Raw genomic sequence first — 22,535 nt, 5'->3', positions numbered from 1 at the left:
ACCAAGTCTGTAAAGAGGCGCTGCAGATAGCGGAGCGTGCACAGCAAGGTGAAAACGATACCACCAGAAGCAGGCATAAGAAGTGCATAATGTGTGCTGCAGACAGCTGGTGTTGCTGTACCTTTACTGTTTGAGATTTTTTTATAGTCAGTATCATTCTGTCAAAATGAACTAAAGTTTATGACCACAATTTTGTTCTTGAGGATATTCTTCCTCCACCAAGGGTTGCCCCCTTTCTTAGAAATAAATACTGCCCATTTGTTTACGATTTGCTCTTCTGGAACAACCCTGGCAGGTGAAAAAAATGGGTGCAGAATTGGTATGCCTATTTTCTAACAAGATAATTATTCCTCTGTTTGATCTAATCGTCATTCTAAAACCATTTAGATACTCGTAAAATACTTTCTTAATGATATTCTATTATATTTGCTATTTTATGCTTCAGAAGGGTAAAAATATTTGATTTCACGTATTTGTTTTCTTCAATAGTACAGGTCAGGCCGGTAAAAAACAGACGGGTGGCACCCCTATACCCCACATACCTAATATTTCCAATGTAATGCTGCCCGGTTCCTACAACAGGAATGATAGATACCTTTCAGGACCAGCTCAGTACCACCTGAGCGGTATCATTCCTCGTGCGGTTTCCTATAGTCTGGAATGTTACTAACTCTGAACGTTACTTTCGCATTACTCAAGGATTAAATCGTCATGTTCTCCCTTACGTATATGCTTTTTTTTTTTAGTTGTTCAACAGAGAACTGACTGTGTCTCTACTGTCTCTTCCTCCATTCTCTTTTCTCCTGTTAAAGTTGGCAAGCAACTGAGTAGCATAAATTGTGTTTTATCAGATCCGTTTGTTTTTTGTAAATCAGGGAAGGGTTAATGCAACCTTTGATTGTGGCAAAACACTATTTCATTATTTTATACACAGACATAAAAACCGACTGTCCTGAAAGAGATATTTAAAAGATATAAAGAAAGAGCAGACTGGTTGCTCAGAATTGACTTTTTATCTCAATCTCGTCATTTAAACTGTCATCAAAGCACCTCTGCCTTATTGGTATATGTGCTTTTCAGGTGTACTTTTCCTATGAGAGTTTTTCTCTTGCCATTTCATCTCCTTTCAAGGGATACAGCTCACTATTCTAGTGAGTGTTTTTTTAAATATTAATGGTTCCAGTGTAGAGAATGAAAGGTGTCTTCATTTAAACTGGCATCAAAGCACTTCCGCCTTATTGGTATATTTGCTTTTCAGGTGCCCTTTTCCTATCAGAGTTTTTCTCGTGCCATTTCATCTCCTTTCAAGGGATACAGCTCACTATTCTGGTTAGTGTTTTTTAATATTAATGGTTCCAGCATAGAGAATGAAAGATATGAATCAGCATTTGTAAAGCGTATCACTGTCACGCTTAGGGGTATCTGGGTGCTGTGTCTCAATCAAAGAGCCAGGTCTTGAGTCTCTTTCTGATGCCTGCCAGTGAGAGGGCTGTACAGAGCTGGAGGGAAAAGTTGTTCCAGGTCTTGGCAGGGATGTAGGAGAAAGAGCAGCCACCTATTCGGCTGCAACTGATACATGAAGTGTGTGCAAGGGCGAGTGAAGGAGCGCAGGGGTCTAGAGAGTTGGTGGAAGTTCAGTCGATGGTTGATGTAGGCAGGTGCTAGGCCATGGAGATCTTTGTAGGCGTGTGTAAAGATCTCGAACTGTCATGTCTTCTGGATCGGGAGCCTGTGGCAGTCTCTCAGGTGGGGGGGCGATGTGGGTTTGTTTGGGTAGGTCCAGAATGAGTCTGGATGCAGAGTTCTGTATGGCCTAGAGTATTCTGAGGAGCTGGGTGGAGATATGCCAATGTAGAGGGTGTTGCCGTAGTCGAGGCAGCTGGTGAAGAGGGCCTGGGTGATAGTCTTTCTGGTGTTGGTTGAGACCCATCTGAAGAACCTGTGGAGCCTCCGAAGTGTGTGGAAGCAGTAGAAGGCGACCACATTGATTTGTCTTAGATGTCATACCTGTAACACCAACTTCATAAATCTGCCTTCATTCTCCCCAGCGTACACAAATAAATGTAAGCAAAACTGTGAATTTTATATCCTATGCCTTCAGTTGATATCCTAATGAAATGATTGGCTAACTGATGCTCACTGGAATTGTGAAGGTCTTTGACTACCTTAAAGTAACTTCAGTTGCACCTCTTTGATATTACATACTAGTAGAACCTTTTCATGTCTCGCCTATACCAATTCCGCAAGGAATGGATAGGGGAGAATTTTAGTAGGCAAAATAAGTTCTCAAACCATCAGCGGATTTCCAACAGTTCACGTGAACACAAGCACGTGCTTTTCCCCTACAAGAGCTTTCATTGGCTCTTCACTTTGTGCATGCAGCTGCCTAGTCCTCCCACCCCCCCCTCTCCAGCGAGCGCTCCACTCGCATCTGCCTGCTGTACCCCCGCCGACCCAACCACCCCCCACACAGCATTTCTCCTCCCCTAATTATTAGCTTCCCACGGCTGGCTCGAGCACGTGCTTGTTTTCAACACCATCCCTCTCAGGCTCTTCCGCCTCCTCCCCCCACTCCTAAGGTCCTACAGCCCAACTGCGCCCTGGACTCAACACCCTTCCCACCTCCCAACCAGCATCGAGCTGCGATCCCCCACGAAATTTCTCACCATTTGCCACCCACTTCCTTATGGGCTCCAACAACAAAGGCTATCAGTTCGGCTGGCCAGCCCGCAGCCAAGCACAGTTTGCCGTGGTTTCATTTTCCACTGACTTGTTCACTTTCCTTCCATTTCTATCCCCTTTTCTCAGTCAGTTGTTTTTATTTGTTTTTGTTTTCACTTTTTTCTACAGATCGTTCTGGGTATACTTATTTACTTGTCTCTCTACTTCTTTCATGTTAGTTCTTTTGGGCAAGTCTGCGTTTGAATAACATTTTATTGGTCGTGTTGTGAAACGAGCTGGAAAAGTTCATTTTGTCATCCTTTTTTACTGGGGCAAAATAAATATTTGTTGTGCAGGCTTGTAAGTGATCGAAGATGTAATTGTGCGAGCTCCAGCATCTCTCCTAGGTGTGTATTTGCGCACTGACTGACAGTCCGGAGGCCACTGAGGAGACCATCTATTTAAAACTACACTTATTTCACTCCTTTCCCGGCGCATCACGCTGTCCTCCTGTGTGCTCTTCCTTCGTTCCTGCCACCTGCTGATCTTTCCATACATACTTACATGAGGATCTCTGAGTCACAGTGCACTGCTTCCCCTCACGCCAAAATGTAACCCAGGAAGCTTGTGAGTGCCCTCTTGCATCTGTGAATGGTCTGTACCGCACCGATGCGTCTGTCTAGGCGCTATATTAACAGGAATTTCTTCAAAATCGTTTTTTTACTGTCTGGTGTTGTCAGGCATCGACTGAGAATGATGCCATTCTGTGATTTCAGAGACAGTTGTATTTCAGCTGAAAAGTGGTCGACTTCTGTGCAAGACTGCATTGCCTCAGATCCTAATTCGTCCACTTGAACAAACCGTGTGATACTGTGCAAACTAATATGGCTTTCGTTGTACTTAACCTTGTAGAATTCGGAGAGCTTAGTGCTCCAGATATCTACGTTGAATAATAACCTCGGCTGGGTCATTGCGTAAAGCGCTCCGAAGTAGTTGAAACGAATATATGATGATACAACGAATTCCGTTGCAACGCATGCCTTTACCACGCATGCGTTACAACGGAATTCGTTTAGCACGCATAAACCTTTCACCGACTATTTGCGTGGTGACGTCATACGTCGTGAAGAGAAAACGGCATTTTTTTACTGATTTCTCTTAATCGACTCTGATGCCGACGTGACTTAAGGTGAGTTGTTTTATTTGGGGGGGAGACCCCCCCAAGCCCCCCCCCTTTTTTTTTTTTAACTTTTACCACATATGCCTTTACTACAAACATCGTAGTAAAGGCATGCGTGGTAAAGGCATTAGTTGTAACCACGCATGCGTTGTACTACATGCGTGGTTAAAGATTTCGGGGAAACGGCTTCGTTGTAAAAGCCGTTTCCCGTTGAAACGGGGTGCGCTGGCGCATAATTGAAGGTAGGCACACTCAAATGCAGAAGGCGTGTTAATGTGTCACGCACCTCTTTCAAACGTGCGCTTTGTTGCGGAGCAGCTGAACTGTCAGCACACATTTACAAAATCACAATCTTGCCACTGTCGGGTACTGTTTGCAGTAGAGGTTTTCGTTGCTTCAGCGCTGGCTGTTGATGGGACGAACCTTGGCTAATTGGTCGTGTTTTAATTAGCGGTTGTAGCGTTGATGCACTGCCAGTAAGCAACATTACCATTTCCAAGCCCACTAGCCATACTTTCATCAACCACTGGAAGATGAAAGGCTGCGCCAGAGCGTAGACGCAGCGACGGGTAGATCGCACGCAGAATGCAGCAACAGGTGCAGTAGCCCGTTGAGCTTTAGTGGCTGCGGATCAAAGCGCAAATAGTTCTTGTGACACTTTCACGCCCAATGCCCTCGAACAATGCAAAGGGAAGTTTGTTTACACAGGAGGGTAGTGTTACCAGACACAAAAGGTGCCATTGCCTCTTTGAAAGGAGAACCGCTTTATTAAAGATTATATAAATATGCTGCTAAAAGGAGCTTCCTCTGCTGCAAGCCTCACAAGTAGGTCAGATTTCGTTTCTCACGACAGAAACAAAAGTAGTGCATGAATTGTGCTTCCGTGGGCGCTGCTCGTGCCAGGAATGACGGTGTGATGGCCCGTTCTTTAATTTTATTAATTTTGACCCTCTATAGCGCCTGCGCAAACCAGACTACTTCTAAGTCCTTATATGCAAAATTAATCTTAAAAAATAATGTGCGCTGTCTTGCTCAGGGATGCATTTTTACCGACCTCGCTTTGATGAAGAGCTGATTTGCACCTACTAATTCACATATCTCAGGAGGCAGAGAGCACAAACGGCTGTTTCCTTATGTCACCTCTTCAGTGCACTCAAACGGAGAGCAGAAACGTGGAGCCCAGAGGCCTAACTTGTATTTGTGCAGCAGGTGCAGTGGCACCGGTCCATGAGCCCTGGGGCCATTTAACCCTGATAATTGGTGCTATTTTCCTTGAACCAGGCCCAATGATATCCATGCTACACTGCCGGCTCCTCCTTTGACCCAGCCCCTCTCCCTCCTCCCCTTTCCACGGGGCTTCCATCCCTGCTGGGGGCTTCGCTGTCAAGCAAGCTCCTTGCTCTTCGGCTTTCCATTTCTAGCTGACAGCCCTGCAGGGGGCAGAGAAAGAGGCGCTGCTGACAGCAAAGTGTGAGATTTAAAAAGCATCCTGAATGAGGGGCTTTATAAGCGCTCTCACCGCCTTCAACCCCACCCGTGGACTGACGGGTCATTGCATGACCCTCCTTTATATAATCTGTTTTACATCACTGCACAGCCCGGACCTCCTGTGCGCGGGGTCACTTTAAATAACTTGTATTCAGGGAACACACACAGCAGCTCCTGAACCCTACATGCAGCTCTGCTCAGAGTAATATGTCCTTTTCTGCGTTATGAAGCTTTGTCTGCAGAAGTCAGGAGTTTTAAGCCTTTCTCAGGAATGTACAGCCAACAATGGGCACTGATTGCTGCTAGTGTTCCAGTCTTGTTTTCACTTGTTTTAGGGGCCATCTAGTTATTGATGAAAGATTGGGTATGAGGAAAAGCTTTTTTTGGATGGCCGTTTCAAATGTTTTAGTCAGGATTCCAAAACGCTAGCAAGAGCTATTGCCACCGCTTGTTAAATGTAACTAACATGGACCCTGGGCTTTAAGTGGTATTTACCCTGATCTGTATTCATAACCTTAACTTTACACACAAAGACACTGATCGATTTTTTTACTACTGTAAAAATCCGTAAGAAAATCCATCTCAGTAATGTAATCCCTGTGCACATTTCACACGTTTTTCTTCATCTTGCATTCCTTAAGAGCAATTTGTTTTTCCATATTTGAGTGTAGTTTTTAGGTTTCGCTGAGCCAGTGTGCATGCGCTGCTAGTGAGACATTTAGTAAGGGAGTCTTCAAAGTGCTACTGCTGGCATAGAGCTACAGTGCACGAGGCATGCACGCGCGCAAAGCAGCCATATGGCTTTACAACGCTCTCCCTCGGAGCCTCCTCTCCGCCCCCTTCCCTGCTGCTAAATTGTTAATTACATGACATTTTTCGCGTAACCATGATCAGTGACGTCGGCAAGTAACACAGGGCAAATTCAGAGCTCCGCAGTTTTTGTAGTTCCCGCCAGCGCAGTGCTGCAGCTTTCCGTGACGTGTTGCTCACATCTCAGTAAATGTAGGCATGTGAACGGTTTCCAATGAAGATCGAATCAAGATACTCGGGCCTACTTCGCACCCGCCCTTCGATTCAGAGAGGGGGGTCTAAAGAAGGAAAACGCACCCGCCCTTCGATTCAGAGAGGGGGGTCTAAAGAAGGAAGGCGCCCTTAATTCACTTTTAATAAAAGATCAACAGGCCTCATTGTGGTGACGCTCAGATGAATACCTGGTCTGTTAAAAAGGACATGGTCTCCACATATTCCTCCGCTGCTTGTGTTGGTAAAGAGCTTTCATTAATTCCTTCTTCTCTCCCAGTGTTTAGAAAGCTTGCCCTTAATTATTTCACATCTCGGCCTGCTGCATGTCCTCGCGTTAAGTTTCTTTGGGGGACAACAGAGTGTAAAAGTCAACTTTTGTGAACTTTAAAGTGCCAGGATGTTGGCAGAAGTAGGGACTCGCTTTTTCTGCCTTTCTGCCCCCTGTTAGACTCGTTTTTTGTGCCCTTCTGCCCTCTGTTAGACTCGTTTTTTCCCCTTGTTTTTCTGCCCTTCTGCCCTCTGTTAGACTAATTTTTTGTGCCCTTCTGCCCTCTGTTAGACTCGTTTTTCCCTTGTTTTTCTGCCCTTCTGCCCTCTGTTAGACTCGTTGTTTGTGCCTTACTGCCCTCTGCATCATCACTCAGCGCTACCCCAGCATCACTCAGCACCACCACATTATCACTCAGCACCACCACAGCACCACTCAGCACCACCACAGCATCACTCAGCACCACCACAGCATCACTCAGCACCACCACAGCATCACTCAGCACCACCACAGCATCACTCAGCACCACCACAGCATCACTCAGCACCACCACAGCACCACCACAGCACCACCACAGCATCACTCAGCACCACCACAGCACCACTCAGCACCACCACAGCACCACTCAGCATCACCACTCAGCATCACCACTCAGCATCACCACTCAGCATCACCACAGCATCACTCAGCACCACCACATTATCACTCAGCACCACCACGGCACCATTCAGCACCACTCAGCACCACCACAGCACCACTCACCACCACCACATTATCACTCAGCATCACCACAGCACCACTCAGCACCACCACAGCATCACTCAGCACCACCACAGCATCACTCAGCACCACCACAGCATCACTCAGCACCACCACAGCATCACTCAGCACCACCACAGCATCACTCAGCACCACCACAGCATCACTCAGCACCACCCAGCACCACCCCAGCATCACTCAGCACCACCCCAGCATCACTCAGCACCACCCCAGCATCACTCAGCACCACCCCAGCATCACTCAGCACCACCCCAGCATCACTCAGCACCACCCCAGCATCACTCAGCACCACCCCAGCATCACTCAGCACCACCCCAGCATCACTCAGCACCACCCCAGCATCACTCAGCACCACCACAGCATCACCCCGCGCCATCACAGCATCAATCTGCGCAACCATTCAACAACAACTGGTTCAAATATGTTCTTTCAATGTTTCAAGCTTTATTACAAATGTCACAAAAAGATGTTAATATTTCACTTCTGTTCTTGGATTTTCGTCACAATAAAATACACTGAACATAATCTTCACAAAAGTTATTTACAAAAGTTTAAGCTATTGCCATTATAAATTACAATCACTTTTATTTAAGTATTAATTATTTAAAAAAATTAAAAGCCATTGTAATTTGTAATATCAATACATCCAAGTCACGTAAATACAAAACATGTTGCATTACAAATGCTATAGGTGTCACATTTGCGAAAGTTATAACTATTGGCATCGTAAATGACAAAGCTATTAATTTAGCTATTTTCAAAACCAACACATAAATAAAAAAATTGTCATTTACAAGACCAATAGCTCAAACTTTCCTAATGCGAGACCTATTGCATTGCAAATGCTTGTTCCTTTTATTCTTTAATTGTAAGAGTTGTGGAAATGAAAAAGTAATGAGGAAGCTAGGCTGCTGTGTGTGTTGTGACTGATTCTGTACTTTGGTGGGCTGATCAAAAGGTTATGCATTTAAAGAATATATTCATGATAGAGATCGTCTGTTCCCTTTGAATTTGTAAATGTTGGAGCCTGGTATTCCTGGTGTGATATTTGCTCCTTGGGTGTCCAATTAATTTCTGTTGACAAGTAGAAAGAATGATTAACTAATAGCTGATTGTAAGTAATTTACTTTAATTTTCTTTTTCTCTTTTTCTGTGGTAAAATCTAGAATGACGACATTGCAGACAATTGTCAGACCTATGCTTCTTCACTTTCCGCAGCATCTGATTATTCTGGAGAGTCCTCCCTTTTCTATCCACCTTGGTCAACATACATAGATGATATTAAGCAACCTGGTAACTCTCAGATAGCAATGAAAAGCAGGTATGTTATTTTGCACTCTCGGTCATCATTAAATTGGAAAGCTAACACAAACTTTTTAAATTTAGATCATTAAAACAAATGTGACTTTATTACATTCTCACAGTGTACTAATACCAATGTTCCTTTGGACCTATTAAAGGTAATTTCTCTCAGGGAATATTACTGAAGCAGGTTCCACAGTGCCATGACTTCTGGAAATTACATTTTGCCAAATGTGGCCGACCTGTCAAAAATTAGAGCATATACCCGAATGTTCACCAATTTCTTTGGTAGCTTGTCCGCATCTGTCGAGCTCTACATAACCTACTTAGAAAGCTAACCTGATAATCTGAGAGTGGATGGTTCCATTACATAGGTGAGGGATACTCTTTGGTTTGTTCAGTTTGACCAGTGTATTGACAATTTTCTGATGGATTCTTCTAATGGCAGATTCATCATCTTAGAAACTCCCCGGGCGCCGGACTGGATCTGGAAAGCTTTTGCCAGCGATGCTACTGCAAGCTCCTGGGTGGTGTCTTGAGGCTAAATGCTGATTCTCTTCCAGGGGATCCTCATCGATAGTCATAAGCATTAGAATATTCCCGCCCATGCGCGGGACCCCGGAAACACTATATTATATGTGCCCCACATATATATACTCATATATATATATGATTAATGTTCCGCTTGCAGTCAAATGCATTAAAAACGGATGCAGACCCAGATTTATGTGCAGATACGTATTTAATCCAGTTCGCCCTGCACCACCGCCATGACGCGTTTCGGGCAACTCAGTGCCCTTGCTCACATGACGCGCATGAGGAGTGCCATCCCTTTAAAGCAACAGTGTTTCAAGTCATTAGCATGGGAATAGAAAACACACTTATTGGGAACGTTGTTTATCTTAATGTTAATTTGACCATAAAGACCTTGCTTAATACCCACAATAGGCCGCTGGTAAACATTGACAGTTAATAAATAAATAAGTAAATAAATATTAACAAAGTCATTATTTATACATTGCATCCAAATGTTAAAAAATTATTACATAAACTATTTAGCAGCTATGTATATAATGCAATAATGTGCAAAATACGCAATGTAAACAAGGGGTATATACAAACGTTCCTACAGTTGGTAATATTGCCCAAGTGGGCATATTTTACCTAGGTGCTTCGATTCCCTAAATGGCTAAAGAAAGTGCATTAAGTTCAATGTGCAAATGTGCAGAAGATCATACCTATGACCATTCTATGTGCAATGTTGTGCAAAGAGATAAAATATTTTTGTGTCTTTTTTCTGTTTTAAATAAATAAATTTATTAAAAAGCTGGTTACTGTTTTTCTCCGTGTCAGTTCATTTTGAGCTACCCAATCCTAATTAGTAGTCTGAATTCCCTGTAATGTCTTTCAATATTTCATAAACATGAGCGTAAATCTTCAGTAAAATTTAAGCCCTGTGGGATTTTACTGTCCAGCTCAAGGATGTAGTGAGTTTCCAATCTACGCAATAATGCCTCCCGGTGTCCACCTCTTTTTTGAGGTAGGATACTGTCAATGACATAATAATTAAGGTCTTCTAAATTATTGCCATGACATTCCTTAAAGTGGCGGGCAACCGGATAGGCTGCGTCATTGTTGGTAATTGCTCTCAAATGTTGTAGAACTCGCTTATGTACTTGAAGCTTGGTGCTTCCTACATACCTCAGCTTGCATGTGCACTCCAATACATATACTGCAAATTCTGTTTTGCAGTCTAAGTTCTTCATTATAGGTATTGGTTTGGGCTTAAATGGGGTGCTGTACTCCATGTTTTTTCCATATTTACAGGCTCTACACGTTTTACATTTCCTAAATCCCCCTCTTGGACTCAACCAGTTAGTTGGTACCATTACCTCTGGACTGCTCTTTACCAGGGCATTGCTCATAGAAGGAGCTTTTCTGAATGTTCAAGTTGGTGACCTGGTAGTTTGAGTGTTCAAGAGCCGATCACTTCTAATCAAAGGCCAATTTTTTGTCACTATTTTTCGTATGGCCTTGTGCTGGAGACTATAGGAGAGGATGTGAGAAGTTGGCCTGATGTGCAGTGTTCACTATTCTAGTGATCACTATATATCAGTCCAAACAACCCTTATTGATGATTGGTTGTAAGTCAACCTTATAGACCAGCTATCCTAGTAGCATGGATACGAGCAGTCTAAGGCTAAGACTCTAGAGGGCGTGTTAAGCCAGCTGTTTTACCATCACATTACCCCTTGAACACCCAGTGAAAGGACACCACACAAGTTGTTATGAAAATAAACAGTGTATTTATTTATAACAAGACTACCCTGGCTCTTTATGAGACGGGGAGCTAAGCACACAACAAAACTCTTACGAAAATACTTTAAGTTAGCACGTTATACACAAATGCCCGAGGGGCACGAAAAACCATATACTCTAAAGGTGGAATGCGAATTACTAGCAGGTAAGTAACAGTTCTAATAGGCTTTGGAATCGCTAGGACTGGACTAGGGAATCGTTAGATTACTACTAGGAGGCCCAGGGGACTCGGGTGCAGAGTGTGCACTCTCACGCGGGATGCGGGACAAAGTCTATGGAAGCTAGAATTCACAAAGTTAGTGTTCACGGGCGAACCCGACCTGGTAGGGAGAAAACGACAGTGGATCCTGACCCTTGGATAGTGAGGCTATGCTGGGACACCGGAGTGCCGAAGTTACCTAGCCCAGGGGCTGCAGCTGCATAGGTCTGAAAAGACGTCGGGGATCTCGTTGCCGGACCAGGAGCCTGGAAGGAAGAAGTTGCTGGCAGGCGACCAGTGAAGAAAAGTTCGATGGATCCAAGCCTGGATCAAGGAAGAAGAAAACCTGAAAGCAGAGGGGACCAAGTTCTTGAATCACTAGCCAGTGATTAAGTGGGCACCAGGATGGCACCGGGCGAAGTCACCGCAGTCAGGTGAGTGGGCGCTGCTGGGCTCTGCAGTCTCTCGGACCAGGAGGCGTTGTCGGCGACCAGGATGGAGGTGCGAGCTGTCCCACGAAGGTTCTTGCTGTCGACGTCGCTGGACCCAGGATTGGGCAACAAGTCTTGGCAAATGCAAGGCCCACGCGGTGGACCTAAAATGGCGTCTTGGGTGGACCAGGAGGGTCCAGGGTACTTCTCCAATGGAGGGAAGCAAGGGCCAGTCTGGAGCAACCAGACCAGCAGCAGAAATGTCGTCGGGCGTCGTCAGGAAGGCCACAAGCCAGCGGGCTAGTAGCCAAACAACGCGGTGAGCAGTAAAAAGCAGAAGGGCCCCACGCAGATCGTGGAGATGCTGGGGGGCTGCTCTTCGGTGCTGGAGCTGCTCAGGGTGGGGGCTTCTCGGACCCCAAAGCACTCACCAGGAATTCACTCGGCGGGCTTGCTGGAAAGAAGTCGTGCAGTCTTGAAGATGGCCGGTCCCTCGAGGTCTCGTCACACCCACGAATCTCAGCGTGACTGATGATGCAGGTAGAGGTCAGAGGTGCCAGGGAAGCCGGTTCTCGTCGAGCTGGGCAGTCGGATTCCGCAGGAAGGACTTGCAGCAGACCGCAGTGTTCTTAGATGGTGCCTGCGGATGCAGGGTGACTACTCCTTAGTCACAAGGGAGAAATCTTAGGAAGAAGTCTTGAGTTCCTTTCGTGGAAAGTAGTTTCAGGATTCAAAGATGATCTGATTTGGAAGGGGGCCAGTCTCTACCTTTATCCTGTAAAAAGGGGCTGGCACGCGACTAAGTCCTGCCCTATGGGTGGGACTAGGAGGGGGGTGGTTACACCCACTTCCTTGGCGGGCTTTTCCCCAGCACAGGGTCTGGAGTGACCCTGGAACTGGTTCCAGCCAGCCTATGCACAGTGAGCACCGGGGTGCCACGTGCAGTCACCTTCCTCTAAAGCCCTGCCTACCTACAATACACAAAACCCTGTCTGGGACGGTGCTGGCACCGCCCCTGGCAGGAAACCCTTTGTCCTTATCTCCTGCTCTGGGAGGACTCCCAGCAGCAGGAGGGCAGACTTGTGTCTCGGTGGCAGCATCCATTTTGTGGATGCTAAGGCTCTGTCTGACTTTAACCGGGGTTAGGGGTTACATACATGTCGTGTCCCTCTAGAAGGGTGGAATGCTAACCCCGTCGCCAGAATTGGCGAGGGGTTAGTATTCCAATTCGTATGACACCTTACTCGACATGTTTTGATAAAGCGATACCAGAGTTGGCACATAACCGCGAGGATTATAATGCACTTAAGAGTATATGGTATGCGATATCATGGAAACGGCTAAGGGATGGATCCCGAAAGCCGCAGACAGGCTCAGCTCATGCCAGAGCACCATCTCACACGATTCCAAGCACTCTGCCTTCAGGATTGTTAAGGCCTGCCATAGGAGTGACTGATAGGAGATCTGTGTGTCCATTTTTAGGGTTAGATATAGGTATACTATATCTAAAGCAAAGGGTGAGTACGCCACCTTGCCCCAGCTGTCGTGCAGCCAGTTGTGTCAGTTTTAGTTAGTCAATCCAGGGGTGGCACAATACATGCTTCAGCCCCTGGGAGACTTCTGGGTGCACCTCAGCCCTGGGTACAGGGACTTGGAGAGGGCCCAGTGCCAATTCAGTACCTAAGTACAATTTGGATAGAGAGAACAGCTAGGCTGTGGGTCTGATTAGCAGGCCCACAGCCAGGGAAAGTCGTAAACCAGTGCAGCAAAAAGCAAAAATCTGGGTGATCATAGGATTGCAGACCCTACTCTCCTACACCGGGTGGGAGCGTCATCTTTGTTGATTGCAGGTTTCTTTGTTGATTGCAGGTTTACTGCGCTCCACCAGGGCTACTGCTTGCTGTAAGGTGACTGTTCTCTTAATTGCTGTGTTTAAGACCACTTCTGAGTACCCCCTCTCTAGGAATCTTTGTTTACTCGCCTCCTGCGCCTTTCTGCATTCCTGATCATCACTACAAAGGCTACGTATCCGAAACATCTCCCCATAGGGGATGCTTCTGATGAGGTGTGCTGGATGATGACTGGTGGCGTGTAATATAGTATTTCCTGCTGTGGCCTTGCGGTGTAATTTGGTGTTTATGATGTTATCTACAATATAAATTTCCACATCCAAAAAATTAATAGTAGATCTGCTCATCTGAGCAGTAAAACCCAAATTAAAAACATTGCAATTGATATTGTCCACAAATCTCTGAGCTGATGATTCCGATCCCGCCAAATTAAAAAGATGTCGTCAATGAATCTATACCAACATAAAACTTGACTCATTAAAACTTCAGCATATTTGACATTGAGGACCTGTTTCTCCCAATAGCCCATATGCAGGCAAGCATAACTAGGGGAGAAACAAGCCCCCATAGCCACTCCCCTTATTTGATTAAAAATCTGATTATTAAAAAGGAAGAAATTGTTTTCGAGGCAAGTTAAAATCTTGGCTGACAACATCTTACTATGCAGGCTCATGTCAATAGGCCTAGTATCCAAATAGTATTCTACTGCCCGAATACCATCTTGATGATTTATACTAGTATATAATGTGTTGACATCCAGCGTTATCAATAGACATCCATCCTCCCATGGTATTTCACCCACTTTTCTTAAAAAGTCACTCGTGTCTTTTATGTAGTATGGGAGTGCTTTGACATGATCCTGCAGAAAATAATCCACAAAGCGAGATGTATTTTCTAGTAACCCCCCCGCTGAAATAATAGGTCTTCCTGGGGGAGTTTGGATGTCCTTATGAACCTTGGGTATAAAATATAAGGCAGGGAGCTTGGGGTAATCATTTTTTTGAAATTTGAATTCATCATTTGACAATAATCCTGCCGACTTCCAAGCAAGCAGTCTCCCAAAAAACTCATATGTGTGTGTATGTATGTATGTATGTATGTATGTATGTATGTATGTATATATATATATATATATATATATATATATATATATATATATATATATATATATATACATACATATATACATATACATGCAATAGCGGCCACATCACATCAGAGCTGGAATATGTTGTGAAGAATTTCCACCATACATGAATAATATGCATTAGAAACATAAGAAACAACACAAAAGATTGTTTTAGAACTGTTTTAATGCTTAGGCAGCAGTAGAAATTCTTATAACACCCTGAAAGCATAGAAAGCTCCCAGGCTGCATTGCAAACACACAGTCTAAAAAGACTGAAAAGCTAACCTGTAGCTGAATACCAAAAAACTGACCCATGACCCCCTGTATCCCATCATGCCTCAGGGGTGACAGTTAGGTCAGTTGTTCTTTCCGGCTCCTTCAGGAAGGATCCTGGTTACACAGCTCCACTAATTTTCTGTTTTCTGACAAAAAATTACTTCTTTTTGAACAACTTTTTCTGCTTACTTTGACATTTTACATCTAGTCAAGTAAGAAACTGTCTTTTTAAGTCCGTTTAGTGAGCCTTTTCAGCTGAGCATGCCTTCACTTTTTGACAAATGTCCTTCTTGTGGTAACAAGAAAGCAAAATCAGACAATCACGACGTTTGTATCCTGTGTCTGCCTGAAGAACATGATCCAGGCACCTGTTCTCACTGCGAGCACCTGTCAGGAAGAACTCTCAAAGACCGGGAGAGAATTCGCATCTATGGCCTGGCTCACAGGTCATCCAGAGGAAGGTCTCCGGTGAAGAAGGGTTCCAAGAAGGCGAGAACATTTTCAAAAGAGAAGTCTTCCCACCCTTCAGCTTCAGCGTCAGGCTTGGCGCTGAGGAAAGAACCACCGGTGGATCGTTTGTTTTCAAAACTATCGACGGCGGGCTCGCCGTCGAAAAGAAGACCAGGTACGTCGACGACGTCGAAGGATCCAGCTCCGTCGTCGAAATCCCCTCCGCCGCCGTCAACCGGGCGACGATCGGCGTCGAGGAAGGTAACTCCGCCGCCGTCAACCGGGCGACGGTCGGCGTCGAGATCGAAGGCCCCTCCGCCGTCGTCAACCTGGTGACGATCGGCGTCGAGGGAGGTCACCCCTCCGCCGTCGTCATCCAGGCGACGACCGGCGTGGAGAAGTGGGACCCCTCCGCCGTTGTCTAAGAAACGACGTTCGGCGTCGAGGACCAAAACCCCTCCGCCGTCGACAGAAAAACATCAGTCGGCGTCGAGGGCGCAGTCTCAGTCGGCGTTTCGTCGACGCTCGGCGTCGAGGGTGACCAATACCCCTTCGCCGTCGTCGCACAGACATTCGACGTCGAGACAGAGGGCTCCGTCGACGGCTGGTCATCGCCGTTCGACGTCGAGCGAAAAGGCTCCGCCGACGGCTGGTCATCGCCGTTCGACGTCGAGAGAGAAGGCTCCGTCGACGGCTGGTCATCACCGTTCGACGTCGAGAGACCATAGATCCTCGCATCGATCGCCGTCTAGGCATTCGAAGTCAAGATTGTTGGACCCGCCGACTCCCCAGAGGCGCGCGACGTCGAGAGAAAAACATACGACGCCGGAACGCTCGACGTCGAGACCTTCAGAAAGGGCTCGATCGTCGTCAAGAAACTCTGTGGTCATGGTAACAGAGTCAGCTTCTCGTCATTCTACTTCGCAGTCTTCTGGCTCCTCAACAACATCTTCAAGGTCCAGAAGTCCTGCCCCCAGATCTCCTGTGCGTCAGCCAGATCCTTCGGCTGCGGAGGTCAGACTATCACCCAGATGGTACAAATCATTGGACCATTGGCGAGAGTCAGGGGCTACCAAACGGATGCAAGAGTACGTCAGTCCGCAGCACAGATCTCCTCTCCAGAGACTGGTAGATGAAGTGGACAGGCGTAGTCCTCCCAGGCGCCAAACAGACAAATCACCTGTGAGCAGACCAACCAGATCTCATTCTCCCAGAAGGGAACATCCGGTGAGATCCCGATCTCCCAGAAAAGATCCTGTCAGATCTCGTTCACCAAGAAGACAGGATTTGGTCAGATCTCGCTCTCCTAGAAAGGAAGAGCATCCAAGAAGATCACGTGAGAGGAGGCACGGTGCTCATCGTAGACATCGAAGAACTCCGTCTACTTCCTCCACCTCTTCGACCCGTTCTTCCAAGAGGGATTACTCTCCCACGTTGACGGATAGTCCTACTTCCAGATCCTCTCCAGTGGATGACATCGGCACTTATCTGGATGTCCTGCAGAGAGGAGCTCAGAAGCTGAGCATTGAAATGTCTGTACCCCAGGGTTCGAGGCATGTGGGCTGCTAAATTCATATCTTAGCATTAGATCGCCGCCTAGTGTTGGGTCCGGATGATCGCACATTGTTGTCCTGGAAGAGTCTTCGAAGTATCCTGAGATAGGTGGCTCCTCCCCTGGACTACAGTGCGCATGGGCATCGGCTCCATCCCCAGATTGTTCTTTTCCGCCATTGGGTTCGGATGCGGTCTCGACTTCTCTCTGTCGGAACCGAGTAAAACTAACTTTTTAAGGCCAAAAGGCCTTGTATTTATAGCGTCGGTATTGTTTGCGCACGGTCTCGAGTTCTTCGGACTCTTGAAGTCGGATTCAGCGGAGTTTTTTCACTCTTCGGACATCGAGGCCTTCTCATCGCGACACGACCACGACTTTCCAGCATGGAGCGGAGTCAGTTTAAGTACTGTCCGCTCTGTGGGTCCAAGTACCCACATATAGACCTGCACCCGGTCTGTAACAAATGCCTTTCACCGGACCATGACGACGGCAAGTGTAAGGCTTGCGCTCAATTCAGGTCGAAAAAGACTCTCAAGCTTCGGCGCGCGGTGCGCCTGGAGGCCAGACAAGCGGCCCCGGATCCAGAAAACATCTTCGGCGACCAAGAAGAAGATGAACAGGGTCATCATCTCCAAATATCCCCACCCGAAACGGAGGTCGAGGCGGATCCGGAAGACGACGACGGAGTCGTGGATCAAGGCCTTGAATACGTCGACGAGGTAGGGGACGTCGAAGAGATTTATGGGGCCGCGGCTGATAGCTCAGGGGACGAGCTATGCCCCGAAGGTTTCGAAGATCACGATCGGGTCACGGGATCGCCAGTTGGCCTTACCCAAGACCCCGTACCGCAAGCCACGGCCCCGCCTTCAGGCCCGGCCACGGACATACTTGCTGGGCAGGCCGGATCAAAACCGAAACCGAAACCGACGGTATCGACTACGCCTAAAATGGCCGACCCGAAAACGAAACTGAAACTTAAGGACTCGAGCGTCCCTAAAATGGCGGCCGGCCAACAGAAAGCTCCTGCACCCGCCGCCGCGTCGGCTCCGTCGACCTCCGGTCCACAGAAGTCGAAGAAGTCGGTCGATTCCACGGGGTCAAAAACGGCGCCAGAGGAGGGATCCTCTAGGAAGGGTGGTCGGCACGGATCAACCGCTGCGACACCGTCTAAGCACGCCAAGGCCAGCGGCACGGCTCCGGTTCCGACTGGGACTCCGTCCGTCGGTCGCGTAGTGGAGTCGGAGGCGACACAAGCACACGGATCGACGGCTGGCACATCTGCGCATCGATCCAAGGACTCTGGGTCGGCGGCGACTGCATCGGCGTCCAAGACTCCGAAAGGCCACCACGACGTCGGATCCGAGGGGAAGGTCAAGACATCCTCGTCAGCGCCAAAAGCCACTGTAAGTGAAGTGTCCCCCATCGTCGCTTTGCTGCAGAGAATCAGGGACAAGGCCGCTGCTACGTCGGCTCCGTTACCGTCGCCTCAGACGCCGAAGGACACTCCGGCAAAGCCTAAGAGTAAGCTTCTCTTCCTTGTGCCGCCGAAAGAGGCTCCGAAGGCCTTTTCGACGAAATCGACGCCAAAGAAGTCGGATTCTTCTACGGCGGGAGTACCTTCAGGTCGAGAACTCGAATCAGAGGACGATTCTGAGCATTTCATCGACGCCAACACTGGCAAATTAACCCTATACAAAAGGAGGATTACTTCTGAGCCTCTGGACTCATATGTCATCCCACTAAAGAAAAAAAGGGTTCCTCAGGACGCTTCTGACCTCATAGAACCTATCCAGCCTCCTCCAAGAAGAAGCCCTACTCCCTCACCAGAACACTCTGAGGGTGAGGGATATGATGAGGAGGACCAATACACCTTCCCCATCAATGAACCAGATGCACATCCAGATGCATATGATGACATTGGTGACCAAGGCACCCAAAGTGTGGGGCAAGACCCACAGCCTTTCAGTGCACGTGCATCCCCAACAGAGGATTCTGCAGGTTTTCATGCACTCATTGAGAGGGCAGCTGCTAATCATGATGTGGACATGCATGCTGACCCAGTAGAAGAGGACTTTCTCTTTGACACTTTTTCAGTCTCTGAAAGAACTGTGAAAACGCTGCCTATGCTCAAGGGAGTCCTCAAGCATGCAGCTGACATCTTTAAAGAACCTACCAGAGCGAGAGTGGTCAATCCACGTATCGAGAAAAAGTACAGACCAGCACCTGCAGACCCTGCATACATTCGGGGACAGTTGCCACTAGACTCTCTTGTGGTCGCAAATGCCAGGAAACGGGCCAACTCCCAGACAACGGGCGAAGCTCCTCCCCCAGACAAGGAGTCCAAAGTGCTAGAGGCAGGGGGCAAAAGAGTGGCGGCACAAGCTGCAAACTTTTGGCGTATTGCAAATACACAAGCACTCTTAGCACGTTACGATAGGGCGCATTACGACACCCTAGAGCAGATTGTACAACACCTGCCTCCACAGTTTCAAGAAGGCACCAAACTGCTTATTGAGGAAGGGAAACTGATCTCCAACGCAGCCATCAAGTGTGCACTTGACGCCGCAGACACAGCAGCTAGGGCGATCAACACTAGCGTCATGCTGAGACGACAAGCTTGGCTCCGCATATCAGGGTTTAAACCTGATATTCAGACAACCATACTTAATCAGCCAGTCAATCCTGATAGACTGTTTGGTCCAGATGTTGACACCACCCTCGAAAAGATAAAGAAGGACACGGAAACTGCTAAATCTATGGTGGCCCTACAATCACAACAGTTTCGTGGCAATAATTTTCGTCGCTCAGGTGCACGTGGAGTCACCAGAGGACAAATGGGTCAACAATCGCAATTCTCAAGAGGTGGAGCACAATCCTCGTTCACAAAACAGAACAAGGGAGGTTACAGAAATAACAGCAACAGAGGTCGCGGCAGAGCAAACAACAACTCCCGCTCCTCTACCCCAAGCAAACAGTGACTCTGTCACTGCCCCCCGACCACTTAACACCTGTCGGGGGGAGACTGCAGCAGTTCCTGCCCGTCTGGAGAAACATCACCACAGACAGGTGGGTGCTACAACTTGTCCAGTACGGTTATTGTCTAGAGTTAAAGTCCACTCCACCCAACATTCCACCAAGGCAACGGCCTATGTCCGCAGAGCATTTGCACTTATTGCAGCAGGAAGTAGTGGCGATGCTGCAAAAAGGCGCAATCGAGCTCGTGCCAGTGGGAGAGGAAGGAACAGGGGTATATTCCCTGTACTTCCTTATTCCAAAGAAGGACGGATTTCTCAGACCCATTCTAGATCTACGTCCCCTCAACCTGTACATACTGTCGGAACATTTCCATATGCTTACACTGCAACAGATTCTTCCCTTGTTAAACCAAGGGGACTTCTTAGCAACCTTAGATCTCAAGGATGCTTATTTCCACATTCCACTACACCCGTCCCACAGGAAATACCTCAGGTTCACTATCCAAGGCAAGCATTACCAGTTCAAGGTCCTACCCTTCGGAGTCACCACAGCCCCAAGGGTGTTTACCAAGTGTCTGGCGACAGTAGCAGCGCACCTCAGGAGGCAGAACATCCATGTCTACCCCTACCTGGACGACTGGCTCGTTCAAGCCAAGTCGGAACTACAGTGCGCCGCGGACATGTCGACTACCATTCACCTCCTTCACAATCTAGGTTTCTCGTTGAACTACCCAAAGTCGCATCTTCAGCCGGCACATGTCCGGCAGTTTCTAGGTGCGACGATCAATACCCTGACGGCCATGGCTCAACCAAACCAAGTCAGGATAGACAGCATGCAGTCTCTAATCCAGAAGTTCAGACCACAACACTCGCTTCCAGCGAGTGTTCATGCAGTTGATAGGCATGATGGCCTCCTGCATCTTCATAGTCCCTCACGCACGGTTACATATGCGCCCGCTCCAGGAGTGCTTAGCAAATCAGTGGACACAGGCTCAGGGAAATTTAACAGACCTAGTGTTGGTTACCAGTCGGGCATACGACTCTCTGCATTGGTGGACTCCACACAACCTTTGCAAGGGCCGACTGTTCCAGGAGCCAGTGCCACAGATTATCCTGACAACGGACGCATCTCTCCAGGGATGGGGAGCTCATCTGCTCACTTACACAGTGCAGGGACTATGGACGACGCAGCAACAGAAGATGCACATCAACTATCTGGAACTGATGGCAATCTTCATGGCGATCAAGTCCTTCATTGTACATCTGTGCAACAAGGTAGTGTTAGTCCGGACGGACAACATGACCGCGATGTACTACATTCAAAAGCAGGGAGGCACCCACTCGCCACAGCTGTCTCATCTGGCTCAGAGCATGTGGAAGTGGGCCATTCAAAGGAACATTTTCCTCATGGCAGAACACCTCCCGGGCAAGGACAATCAGATGGCGGATCTGCTCAGCAGATACAGCCATCAAATGCACGAGTGGGAGTTACACCCATCTGTACTCCACCCGTACTTCCAGCAGTGGGGTCATCCGGAGATAGACCTGTTTGCAACAAAAGAAAACGCAAAATGCCAACACTTTGCCGCCAGGTTCCCTCATCCACAGTCGCACGGGAATGCGATATGGATGAACTGGTCAGGCAAATTTGCGTACGCTTTTCCGCCAGCCCCTCTGATACCGCTGGTGGCAAGAAAGCTAAGGCAGCACGCGATGACTCTCATCCTGGTTGCTCCAACGTGGGCGTCCTCGAACTCTCAGTGGTGCCGCATCAAAGACTGCGCCTCACGCCCAGACTTTTGACGCAGAACCATGGAGAAATTCAGCATCCAGATCCGCAACAGCTCAACCTGGCGATCTGGCTCCTGAAGTCCTAGAGTTCGGATACCTTAACCTGCCTCTAGAATGCATGAACATCAAGGAGGCAAGGAAGCCAACTACCAGAGCATGCTATGCTGCAAAATGGAAGCGTTTTGTCATTTACTGTACTGCTAATGACATCAACCCGCTAGATGCATCTATCCCTAACATCATTTGTTATCTGTTGCATCTTTACAAGTGCAATCTAGCGTACACTTCCATTCGGATACATCTATCCGCCATAGCAGCTTATCTTCAGAACAGGCAGCATCTCTCTGTCTTCAGAGTGCCTGCCATTAAAGCTTTCCTTGAAGGTCTGAAACGAGTCATTCCCCCAAGAACACCACCAGCTCCGGTGTGGAACCTCAATGTGGTCCTCACCAGACTGATGGGACCACCTTTTGAGCCACTGCACTCGTGTGAACTCCAGTTCCTAACGTGGAAAGTAGCTTTCCTAATAGCTATTACGTCACTGAGGCGTGTTAGTGAGCTACAAGCGCTCACAATCCAGGAGCCTTTCATTCAGATTCATCCAAATAGGGTAGTGCTACGCACTAACCCCAAATTCCTTCCGAAGGTGGTGTCACAGTTTCATCTCAACCAAACTATTGACTTGCCGGCATTCTTCCAAAACCCACAAACGGTAGCGGAAAGAATGCTCCATACATTAGATGTACGGAGGGCGTTGATGTACTACATAGACAGGACACAACCCTTTAGAAAGACAAAACAACTTTTTGTTGCCTTCGCACCACAACACAAAGGCAACCCCATTTCCAAAGCAGGAATAGC

The 22,535-nt window shown here is 47.5% G+C and overlaps 1 protein-coding gene across 3 annotated transcripts in view; it reads left to right on the top strand.

Moving 5' to 3' along the window:
* The window catches only part of MEIOC (meiosis specific with coiled-coil domain), a 1,190,863-nt gene that overhangs the window by 255,281 nt on the left and 913,047 nt on the right, over positions 1–22,535 (top strand). For 2 of the 3 annotated variants that reach the window (XM_078645159.1, XM_078645158.1), the window contains exon 3: positions 8,567–8,721. In XM_078645159.1, the coding sequence (XP_078501285.1) occupies positions 8,567–8,721 (155 nt within the window). The remainder of the gene's footprint in view (positions 1–8,566; positions 8,722–22,535) is intronic. The other variant, XM_078645160.1, reaches the window with a different exon arrangement.

This window comes from Lissotriton helveticus, chromosome 5_1 (genome assembly GCF_964261635.1).
Source record: "Lissotriton helveticus chromosome 5_1, aLisHel1.1, whole genome shotgun sequence".
Taxonomy (NCBI): domain Eukaryota; kingdom Metazoa; phylum Chordata; class Amphibia; order Caudata; family Salamandridae; genus Lissotriton; species Lissotriton helveticus.
The sequence above is the reverse complement of the archived record's forward strand: the minus strand, read 5'-3'. Positions and strand labels throughout refer to the sequence as shown.